General features: G+C 36.1%; 1 protein-coding gene across 1 annotated transcript in view; it reads left to right on the top strand.

The window, feature by feature from the left end:
* The first annotated feature begins 2,224 nt into the window (after positions 1-2,224).
* The window catches only part of LOC150109178 (vacuolar protein sorting-associated protein 37A-like), a 243,999-nt gene continuing 233,406 nt past the window's right edge, over positions 2,225-12,817 (top strand). Inside the window, exon 1 of the mRNA XM_090405937.1 lies at positions 2,225-2,404. Coding sequence (XP_090262063.1) covers positions 2,298-2,404 — 107 coding nt within the window. The 5' untranslated portion in view covers positions 2,225-2,297. The remainder of the gene's footprint in view (positions 2,405-12,817) is intronic.

Raw genomic sequence — 12,817 nt, 5'->3', positions numbered from 1 at the left:
GCCACTCGTTTCTCTCGCAGAAGTAATTTTTCTGCAAAAGTGTCCAGCATTCGGGCCAATCATTTTCAAAATCTGCTTCCTTTTGACCACGTGGATCTTCAATCTTGGTTTCGTGATTCTCTTTACCAAGTGTATTTTCGGTGCTAGCTTTCTGTTTTTCTGGATCACAAGTAGATTCAACAATTTCTGATGCATTATTCGTCCTTTTTTTTACTCATTAGCATAAAGGAACTACTTATTTTACTCATTTTGAACGATGATTGCACTGATTTTACTTAAATTAATTCAAAACTCACGTTGGGGTATTGGAAGCAATCGGAACTTAACGTACCAAACAGGAAAACAGGGTACCAACTTATGAGTAATCAAAACTGAAAATTCATTTCGTAAACAAAGTACCATCTGCCGGAATATTTATAATACATAAATCGCAAATTTTTAAAAATTTAAGAAAAAAAAGGTGCCGGTACAGCGTACCGTTGCTTACCGCCAGAAAAAAAAAAAAGCACTGCATAGAATAAAGAAAACATTCCTGTATCTGATAGATGGATACAGATTTTTTCTGAAATGAGAGAAAAACGCCTAGACTTTCAAGACTTTTGTAATATTGTGGTTATTCTTTTTCCTCCAGGAAGTACAGCACCAGTTCAGAGAATGTTTTCTGTTATGAACAGTATGTGGTCAAAGGAGAAATCTAGATTTTGTGTTAAGACAATGAGGGCTATCTTAGTTGTAAGGCAAAATTGTGTCATGGAGAGTGAAAAGTTTTTATGATAAGGTTTTGAAAGATCGAAATTTGTTGAGTAAGATCACTTAATCGGAGAAATAATCATGGTACGATGTGGCGAAATACAGCCCTCCCCCTCTACATCTACCTAAATTTTTGTATGGATTTTGTCACTGAAGAATAATGGTAAACTCAATGTGTTTATATAATAAAACTTTTTTTATCGTCTTACATTTTCATGAATACAGAAGATTACATAACCTCCGTGCCGTTTTTGTCTTAAGGAAATATAGTCAGCCTACTGCATAGGTGAAGAGAAAGTAGGCATCCTTGCCTAACCTCTTTTCTAACCTGAAGTCAATCAATCAATCTGACCTGTTTTTGCTTTGTTTTCTTAGCAATATGTGAAGGAAAGGCTTGTTAAGTAATTCAATGCTGTCAGGTAAAGGAACTTTAGTAAACAACGATACATCTAAACTAATCATAATATATGAAGCATCCAAATGCGGATCTAAAATTTTATTTTTAAAATACAAAGTTTTTTTTATGTCATATAAGTAGCACTTCGTTTGGTTGAAGTAGCAAGCATTTTAGATAAGATTTTAGAAATTATTATAAGTGTGACATCCTATACACTTTACGACTGGTCTTAATCGAATACCTGGTTTATGAACTTTGGGAAAACCATACAATCTAGGTGGACGACCAAAGAAGGTTTTAAGTTTTTTCTTCTGACCTTTATTCCAAGTAGAAACATTATCGATAAGATAATTGTCTGTTTTGTTGACCTTAGGTAGGATCAAATGTGAGGGGGGGCTATGTGAAATGAGTCAAAGGACCTGATCTCTGCTACCCTTACCTTTCCTAAAACATGCTTGTTCCTCCAGCATCTCTGCCCCAACTTCGGCTTCAATCCTATTTAGAATGATCTTTAATATAATCTTGGTTTCATGATAGATTAAACTATCATTTCTCTAGTTTTTTCCAATTCATCATATCTCCCTTCTTGTGTCGTGGAATGAAACACGACTTTCTCAAGTCTCTGAGCCATGATCTTGTCTATAGCCTTTTAATCAATCTGTGAAACACTATTATTCCTCCATCCCCGGTAGCCTTAACTAACTCTGCTGGGATTCCATCTGTGCGTCCAGTCTTTTTGGTTTTTAAGCTGTTTTAACTGCTCTTTCAGCCTCATGACTAAATGGAGGATGTTCTAAATCGAAATTTTCCTGATGAGAGGGTTTCTCCAAAATTTCTTAATCCTCCTGAAGTAGTTCTTCGCATTATTTTTTCCATCTGTTTTTTTTTATTTCCAGTTTTTCTGTTTCTATAAGATGTGTAAACAAAATGTTCATCTGACTTTTATTTTGCGTATTCATATCGTATAAATATTTACTAACGATTAACCCTTTTTGGCTCACCATAGCTAATAAGAGTTTTATTCTTTTCGTCAGGCGGCGTGATTGCTCTTCTTCAGTCATTATATTGTATGTGTAGTTTGAGATGTTTCTGTTAGTGCTTTTCGTTATGTAATTTTTGTAATGAGACTTGGACAGAACTTAGCAGACAAATGTTTTCCAGTTTTTTTCGGCGGAGGGAAAATGAACTTACCCAAATTACACCACTTCAAGCACAGCGTAAAAGACAAATTGAATCCCTCAGAAGTTGTAATCACAGGCAAGATTTCATTATTCACTTATTATTTTGCATTTTTTCCTTTCATGGTGTAATTATTAATATCTTGTGAATATCTTATGTTTTTTGTTAATGAAGTTGTACTTTTAATGTACGTTGCAAGGTTAATCGAGTTGTCAATTTGCTACTTAATTACGTTGAGAAATCAGCTTAAGTATGGCTTCATTAATCACTGTGCATCCATTAAGTATTTGGTTTGATATGAAATCTGTGAAATATCATATTATGACTAATAGTTAAGGATCTTGAAGTACTTATGGTACGGATTGCAAGATATATTCTCCGATAACTGAAAGATCAACAGAAACCACGTGACCGTAGTGTCACGTAATTGGCTTCACCGGGTGTGAGGATGGACAGCTTAGATAAGGAAAAATATCATAAAAGAAAAAAAAAAACATTAAGAAACAACAAAAATAGCACATATAAACAAATGATAAGAAGACATTAAAGAACATATAAGAAATAAATAAAATTAAAATAACAGCAAACATGCAATAAAAATATCACCTTTAGTACCAGCAAAGGTTGGTTGATTGGTAGAGCCTCTGCTATTAATGGCTTGTAAAAACTTAAGCAAGTTTGAGCGCGTTTAATAGTTGGAAGCTGATGAATCGTTTGATGCTGTTGGCACACTTTCCCTCGATGAGTCTTTGGACTCCCTGGAGGTGTCACATAATAATAATACTATTAACATCCACTTAACACTATCTGTTGAAAATAACCAGATGCCTATTCATCCCAACTCTTACCCTAATATGGAAGATGTTAGTATGGAAATGGTCCATTCCTTGCTGCTGTAACAGTCTTCTAAGAAGGCTGTTACAGCAGCAAGGAATTTCAATTTGTAACCATGATATTTTGTTATGCTATTACAGCGATTCCCTTCTATTCTTCAAAAACAGTATTAGTAAGTTTTTATTATTTAATTTTATTTATTTAATTTTAATATGGATACCACCAACAAAAGGTTATTACTGAACCTATAGTACATTTGTACTGGAGTTGGGCTAAGGATTTTTTTTTTAATTTTTTTAAATTTTATATATATTTTTGTAATTTATTTATTTAAACCCTGCTCTAGAGACCAAACATGGAACCACTTCAGGCCACCGATAAGCAGGGCAGTAGTCTCACACCAGGCAATGAAATTCATCTTTCATTTGAAGACGGTCACAAACACTATAACAGTGGTGGGGTTTGAACCCGTGACCTGTTGGTTGGAAAGTGAGTATGCTAATCACTTGGCCAACCAAAGATTTTTATATGTTGCTGTGTACTGATATCTCTCCTTTGAAATTCTTGTAACCAACCTTAGCTGATTTTTAGGATTATTGTCATCATCTGTCTTATAATTCCATTTAAATATCTTTCTCCTTTATACCTCTGCATGTTTATTCAGCTTTCAATTTGTAACTCAAGAATTCCAGAAATTCGTTTATTGTTACATCCTGTTTTCTCTGCCAATTTACTGAGGATCTTGGTGTAATGGTGGATAGGAATTTGAAGTTCAAAGGTCACAAATACAAAGGTTTCAAATACAACTCAGAGGATAATTACAATGTTGAAGTGAACCTTGACGTGTATGGATAAGGAAATCATTTTGCTCCTTTATGAGGCCTTGATACGACCACAACTGAGATTATTGTGTGTAGATTTGGTCTCCTGGGTTTTAAGGGGATAAAGAAGCTCTGGGAAGGGTGCAAAGCATTATGAAGATTATATCCAGATTATGAGGACAGATTGCGAGTATGTGGATTATAGATTCTGGCTAACAGGAGAAAGAGGGGTGATAGAGGTATATAAACTTTTTAATTGGTGTTATAGGATATCAGATGACATCCTGTAACATACATCAATGAATTTTTTTTGTTATATGGAAGGTGGGTAGAGAACGTAGGGGGGCATCAATGGAAGTTGAGTTTGTTTGCAGTCATGAAAAGGGTAAGAGCTAGGTTTTTCTCTTACAGAGCAGTGAGCAAGTGGAATAGTTTGCCTTTAGGGTGGTAGTGAGTGCATCTAGTGTGAATAAATTTATGAGAAGGTATGGCAGTTGGTTTGGGTGATATATAGCCTCTCTTGATGAGTCCTTGACTCCCTGCAGGCCTCAGATAATAATATAGTTAAAATCTTCCATAATGATCACCCCCTTTGCACTTACCACATTGATCTGCTTAAACACTTCTTGCTTGTCATTCTGTTTGTCAGCATATAGCAACATTCTACTAAATAACTTATCTTGCCACCTCCTCCTCACACCATACACTTTCAAAACTATTAGAGTCATTTCCTTTCAAGTTCTTCACTCTCTAAGAACTCAACTTGTCACTTATCATAAGTAACACTCTGCCACCCCTTTGCTCTTCCTATCTTACTGAAACATGCTGTACTCTTACTTCTATTAGTCAGGGACATTATCTGTCAGTGACATTTCATGAATTTCAATAATCTTTGGACAGGTTCTGGCTATTAGTGTCACCATTGCATTTCCTTTATTCCAGATACTCCTAGATTTGTATAAGGAAGCAGTAATGCATTATCACCATTTCTGTACTTATTATTATTCCCTCCTGACTTCATTTGACTAGTTTCCCTATTCCTAATACTCTCACTTGCCTGAAGAACAACAATTTCTGTAGATGCCTACTATCTTTCATGTTAAAGTGCAGCCCATCTCTTGTATTCAGCTCTGTTCATCTTGGAATGCGCTCCAGGCATCCATATATTCCAGACCTCTCTTTTAACATGTTCTTTCTATCATGTCATTCACATTGCTGTTTCCTCCTTAATTCTACATTATCATATCTGAGCAATTCAGATACGATAATGTAGAATCATTCCTCCAGGCAAGCACACTAATGTTCTGTTCTCCACATCACGAATCATTATACGACTTCTCATACCTCACAGAAACATTCATTCCTTGCTCTCGCTCTCTCTCTCCTCCCCCTTTAATATTCTCCCTCCTTGCTTCCATACTCTTCACTTTCTATCATTCCCTCTCTTTTTGTTCTTCCACTCACTCTCCTGTTATTCCAATAGCTCTCACACTTCTCATTGGTCTGATATCATTCAGCCTTTCAGGTTTTCTAATCTCTCTCTTTTCACATGAGTCAGCTCATTTATCATTCCTTCCACTTCCTCTCTCTGCACTCCTATTTCCTTTTTCAAGTAGTTCTCTCCCAGCAAACATTCATTTTCATTGCATCGCTCTCACTGCTTCTGATACCTGAGATACTTATATCAAAATCATCTAGCTCCTCCCATTGTATATATTTCATGTAAACATGCACCCCCCCTGTCTCTTATCAAAAACATTTTTAAATGACAGGAAGTGTACATGCTGCAGATGTAGCATGCTGCAAAATCTTGTATTATACTTCGTAAAATACAGTCTTTTGAAATGGTGGGCTGGGTGACAATAAGCCGCAATAAGAGGTATTCAGATACCATAATCAATAAAGAAATGGTACAACACAGAATCAGTATACTAGAGTACTCAATCACTATAAACTTGGGCTAAAATTATAATATTATAAAGTTTTTATAATATAAATATATATAAATATTATAATATAAAGTTATAATAAACTGCTAATAATTAATATTAAAATTTAGCTTTCTATTCCTTCACCACATGTTCCATTATGCAACATGTGGTGTAGGAAACCATTCATGTTGCAAAATGGGTGATATTATTATCATCAGTCCATCTCCATGGATTTAAAAGAATCATGGGAGGTCTCACTGTCACACCTACACAGTTCATGAAACCACGCTTTAAATTCATTTGCCATTTCCCTCACTGCACTTTCAGGCAGTATATTCAATTTACAAACTGCTTTCCATTCAAAAAGTATGTTCCTCACTTCCTTGTTCACATACACTGTCTTTTATACAGTTTCTGGAATGGCATTATGTTCTACTCATCTCCTCTTCCATTCTAAGGAAAATCTCTTCCACATTAATCCAGTAACAATCTTATCATTCTATTTGACTCATCATATTTTCTCTCCATGAATCTCTGCAAATTTCATTTCCTTAACATTCCAGAGGCTAGTAACCACCTTAGTCAATTGTCTCTGTATCATTTTCAGTATATCCTCATGTTGATATATTGAAAATGACAAAATGAAACCAAATGACAAATCTATGCACAGTAATCATTATGTAGCATGGCCAAGGCTCTGTAGAAGGGAACCTTCATCCATTTATATGTCAGTTTCCTCTGCATCATTGCCATAAGCTGTTGTGATGTCCCCACAATTTTAGTAGTATGTCTCTTAAAATTTAGGTTCTTGTCTGCCATTATCACCAGATCCCTTATCTCCTACACCACAGATATCCTTACAAATAGCAAGCACTGTATCCCATTTTTGGTTTCCAAATTTTGAAACTTGACACTGTAACATTGAACTGGCCACACATTGTCAATCTAAATTCTGTAAAATCACATCTGCTCTGCTCCTTGATCCTTCCCAACTTTGGATCATCTGCAGACAAGTGATATTTCTCTTTAATTCATTAGTAGCATCATCAATATACAAGTTAAACCAATTGGACTGTTATTGTAATGATTAATGTATAGCCTCTCCCAACAGAGACAGCAGAGTTAACCCTATCTACCATGGTGTGGTCTCTTTCCACAAATGGGTGCGCTGGTGAGGCAAGTATTATAGATATCCTCCCCTTGGAAGAAATTCCAACTAGACCTATAGGTGGTAACCTTTCATCACAAATTGAAACATCATGACTTTGCTTATTGGAATATGAAGGTTATTGCCATGTTTTGATCCCAGAGTAGGGTTTCTAGTTTATGTCTACACCCCTCTTACACATGCAGTTTGGGTGATGGTCTTGCTGAGCATACTTGCAAAACCATAATTAGCTAGTAAGTGAGCACTTCCTTAATTTGAGGATTACAGCACTAAAAGGGTTTTGGCTAGATGTCTGTTAAATTGTCATGCCTGTTTATAACACTTTAAGAGGCTTCCTGATCAACTGGAAGTTGATCTTTTGTTGAATAATCCTGCTTGTTGAATACTTTTATTAAATAATCCTACAATTGCTGCTGTTTACTCTGCCAGGTTGTGTCTGGAGGAAGTGTGAATGAAATCTTCCAGCAAAAAATAAAAGCAACAAAAAGTTTTCAAAAAACAACAAAAATACACCTCAAAAATGTGTAAAAAAACAATTCCATGTAGGAAAAAACAAACAAAAGAAAACCTCTCCATTAACTTTACCAACATTCAGAATCAAGAACAGTACTAGCATCAATCAGTGATTAGCATCACCACTTGCAGGTATCCAAACCTAGTCTGTTGTTCATCGGTGAACCTCAAACTCGCATCCTCAACAACTACAGTTCACCTCAACTTTCTACACTACATCATGCATGCTGCCTTCTAAAATGGCAGAAAATGTACCTTTGTCAAGTCCAATATCCGATGCCAGAGGTAATTAGTCCTGGAATCTTCTTTGTCTCATGCTTTGTTGTCTATGCTGCCTTTGCCATTCTTCTAATTCTGATTGACTCTACTGACTGTTTTTGATTATCTGTGCAAGTTGAACAGTCATCATCATCATCAAATTCCTGCAATGTACCCTCAAGGGGTGTACAGGATATGATAGTACTATATGAAAAATTTACATCGTTACTAACTTCCTATCTACAATTTTCCTCCAAATCAGTCTGTTACTTGTCAAGACTCCAACATTATCAGACCTTATATTTCTATCGTCTAAGGCACTTTGTACCGTATCAATCCACCTATATCTTGGTCTTCCTCTGGGTCGTTTTCCTGCCAACCTGGCAGAGAACACTTGTTTTGCTAATCTTTCTTCTCCCATTCTATTTAAGTGACCATACCACCTGAGATTAGCTCTGCTAACGCATTCCTGGATGATGACAATGTCAAGTTCTTTCCTAATATCCTCATTTTTAATATGATATTGCCATTGATGCCATCTGTTCACGCCTCTAATCTTTCTGAGGACTCTAATATCTGCGGTCTCTAGTCTTTGGTCAAGTGTTTTACTTCTGACCCAGCTCTCAGATCCATAAGTTAAAACTGGTTTGAACACTGTCTTGTATACAGCTAATTTAGTGTTCCGACTAATTTCTCTCTTATTCCATATGAATTTATTCAACTGACTTCCCACCATACCAGCTTTGCTGATTCTGTTGTCTATTTCTATATTTAATTTACCATCTTCAGTAAAAATCGTGCCTAAGTAACTGAAATGTTTTACTTGTTCCACAGGTTCTCCATTCACAACACAGTTGACATTTTCAATGATTCTGCCTATTTTCATTGTCTTTGTCTTTTTATTTCCGACCTTCTTACCATATCTATTACAACAGCTATTCAATTTAGTCAGAGAATCTTGCAAACTTGTAGCGGATTTATTTAGAAGTATAACATCGTCTGCATAAAGCAAAGAGCTGACATTAACATCTCCAATTTTGATATCAGGTTTAATACCACATTCCTTCATAATGTGATCCATATAGATAATGAATAACAGAGGGGTAATGTACATCCTTGTCTCACACCAGATTTAACATTAAACCATCTTCCTGTACTTCCTTCAATTCTAACTGCTGACTTACAACTCAAATAAAGACTAAGTATTGCTTGATATAATGCCCCATTGACACCATATAACTGCAGCGTATTGAATAGCTTCTCTCTTGGCACCTTGTCATATGCCTTTTCCAAATCGACAAAACTTAAATACAGATCTTTGTTATATTCCCATGCTTTCTCGACTATTTGTCGTAAAGTGAAGATCTGATCTTGACAGCCTCTATTTGGCCTGAATCCAGCTTGTTCTTCACCAAGCTTTTCTTCCACAATTCTTCTCAACCGTTTCTCAAGTATACTTGCATGATCTTGCCAGGAACACTCAGTAGGGAAATACCTCTGTAATTCTCACATTCAGTTTTATTTCCCTTTTTATATATGGGTACTATGAGAGCTCTACTCCAATCATCGGGAATTCGTCCCTCAGTACAGGCTTTCTGAACTATGCAGTGCAGCCACTGTAAGACTTTTATACCACCATACTTCAGCATTTCTGGTCGAATATCATCTACTCCTGCTGCCTTTCCACATTTGAAGCCTTTGATGGCTTTTTCTACTTCAAGTATGGATATGTATTCCTGACTGCATGCCTGGTCAGTGTTTTTTATCACTTTGCTGTCGTCACTGCTTGTTTCATTTAGCAGTTTTTCAAAGTAATTACTCCATACTTCAAAGATATCTTTTTCTCCTGTTTTCATGTCACCTTTATCATCTCTAATTCATTTTACAGCACTCTTTCCTCCATTCCTAAGCTTCTTCAACAACCTCCAGAATATTATGCCACCTTCTTGATATTTATTTTCTATATTCTTTCCAAAGTCCTCCCATGACTTTTGTTTAGCTAGTTTTACACACTGTTTAGCTTTCTTACATTTGTCTCTGTATTCTGTAAGAGTAAAAGCTGACTTATTTGCCAGGAACTGTTGATATGCTTTCTTCTTTTCCTTCACTTCCTCTTTAACTTCCCGTGTCCACCAGGGAGTTCTGATTTTTTTTATCCTTGCACACAACCTCACCACATGCCTCTCTGGCAGAATCAATCAATGTTTTCTTCAGAGTTTGCCACTGAATCTCCAAGGTTTGATTCCTGTTCTCGAAATCTTTTATTTTATTTTCAATAATCTTTCTGTATATTAGTCTACAGTTCACATCTGAGAGCTGCTCAACTTTATTCGCTTTAAAACTTTCTTACATGTTATTCTTTTCAATATGAAATTCAATTTTATTCTGCTCAAGACTAAATAGTGATCACTTCCAATTTCAAATCCTCTGTACACTCTGGTGTCCTGCACCAGGGAGAGAACATCACTATCAACAATAACATAGTCAATGAGAGTTTTCTTATTCCTAGCCTCTTCTCTCCATGTGAATTTGTGCACATTTTTATGTTGGAACATGGTGTTAGTAATAACCAGTCCATGTCCTGAGCAGAAATCCAACAGATATTTGCCATTATTATTAGCTTTGCTCTTTTCTCCAAATTTTCCTAAAATATTTTTGTATGTCTGACAATCATTTCCTGCTCTGCTATTTAGATCCCCAACAAGGACCAACTTTTCCTTTTTCATTGTGTCAGTTGCTTTTTCTAAAGCCTCAAAAAATTCCTCCACTTCTACCTTAGCAGAACCTTCTGTGGGACCATAGGCACAAATAAGTCTCATTGTCCAGTTCCCCATTCTCATATTTGCCCGCATTACTCTACTTGAGACTGACTGCCATTCAAGAAGATTAGCCTCGTATTTTGTGTTGAATACCATGGCTACTCCTTCTTTTCCTTGATTGTCATTGCCTGAATATAACATTTTGTATTTATTGCTCAGAAAGATCTCACCAGTTTTGGTCTTTTTTGTTTCAGTCACCCCTATTATTGCGATCTGGTACTTATCTAATTCCTCAGCTAGCTCCATTTCTTTGCCATTCAGGCTTCTTACGTTGATAGTACCAATCTTTAACTCTGGTGATGTTGAGTTGGGGTTTGTTTTCAGATTTGTTCCAGTAGCTGACTTTTCGCTGTTTGCCCTGGTTCCTTAGCGAAAACAACGGGGGCCTTGTTTAACCGGGTGATGCCCCAGCCGGCATGAAATTTTGTCATGTTGTACCATCATTTTTTATTTTGGTCTAGTTGAACAGTCTAATTACTTAAACAGTGTGATAATATTCCTTGGAGATTTCAGTGTCTTTAATTCAGACTAGTTCCTTCTCTAACATCTCAGATCAAACTGGAAAGGAAGCAGAATTGTTTGCTGTCTATTTATCTAACATAAATCATTCACCAGAATGCCAGATAATCCTCATCATTCTCTCAACACATTGCTCCTTTTCTTAACCAATCTTCCTCCAAATAGCCATTGATGTGAACATTTCTCCTCCTTGCAACTCTGACCACAACCTTGTACATGTTTTTTTCTATATATTGTTCTTCTCCCAGACTATTTCAGCCTTACATCGTATTGCACTGTACTAATTTGGATGACTTTGGAGATTTCCATGGTGTGATAATTATTTCCACTCTCCTTATCCAAGCACTTGCTCTGATTGGATAAGGATCTAATCTGATCCGATATTGATTGGATTGGCAGAAACTCACCCCTTGTCTAAGTCTGTGTTCTCCAAAGTCAACCTAAAGTCAGTACTGTCGACAGGGTGTAGCATAGAGGCAGCCTGCCTCACGGCGTGGCTTAATAAGGGTGCTCATTCAGCCATATTGCAGTAGGTGCTGTCACTATGCTAACAATTTCTGGTAGCGTAGAAAGTTCGGAAAGAAGTTTTTCCAAGCTTAAACTGATTAAAAATTATTTACGAACAGCAATGATCCAAGAAAGATTAGTTGGTCTAGCAACTATATCGATAGAGGCAGACATAGCTTATGATATAAATTTAGAAGAGTTTTTAAACAGTTTTATTGTGTGATATCGCTATAGAATAAACATTTAATTAATATTATTATGCAATCGTTTTGCATTAATGTTTCTCTTGTAATGAAAGCAAAATAGCAATTGGAGATTTTCTTATATTTTTGTCTTATAATCCATCAGTGGTGATATTTAATTGTTTGCCTCAGAGTGCAGTCTAATCTGGCGATGGCCCTGTCTTAAGTAGAACCTGTAACAATTATAAAAAAAATCAAGCACAAAGAAGACTGTCACTGTCAAATTCACTAAACCTGCCTCTTGCTAAAATGGCTGTCCTGTCAAGTCTTCATTTCCCTGGCTAAGCTGCTGGGCTAAACTCCTGCCCTACTATTTTTCACATTTCTCTTATCCTGATGTAATAATGATAGCACTTCTAAAAATAAGCAGGTCTCTTGGCATCAGTCTTTTCCTATAACTCTTGTGTAGATGACCTGGGCAAATCTCCCATCATTTCTTGAATACCCACAGCATGTCTTCTCTGATCTTACAGCAGAAAGTCATCAAAAAATAATAATCTTGATACCAAAATTATTATGTGCTCCAGTATTAATACTCATCCTGTATTGCTTATATAAGCTGTCATATTTATCTCGCATTTAACTAAAAGCATGCTTTTAGTATCGTGTCCTTAAAATGTCATTGCCCTCATCTCAGTACTCTTGAAACTGATGGCGAAGATTGTCAACAGTTTCTTCATTACCTGGAAACTCATCAGTTAATTAGTGATCGCTAGTATGGATTCTGCTATTCTAGTTATACAGTAGCCCCTCCTTACTAACCTTATTCGCCTTTGGACAAAGGCTGTGGAATGATTTGAAGACACCATGTAATCATTCTTGTTATTTCAAAGGCATTTGTTTGTATCTGACATCAAGGCATTCTGAACAACCTACCAT

The sequence above is a fragment of the Typopeltis vanoorti genome, chromosome 2 (assembly GCF_054136105.1).
Source record: "Typopeltis vanoorti isolate ZY-2024b chromosome 2, IOZ_Tvanoo_1.0, whole genome shotgun sequence".
Lineage (NCBI taxonomy): Eukaryota > Metazoa > Arthropoda > Arachnida > Uropygi > Thelyphonidae > Typopeltis > Typopeltis vanoorti.
Note: the sequence above shows the minus strand (reverse complement) of the source record. Positions and strands in the feature narration are given on the sequence as shown.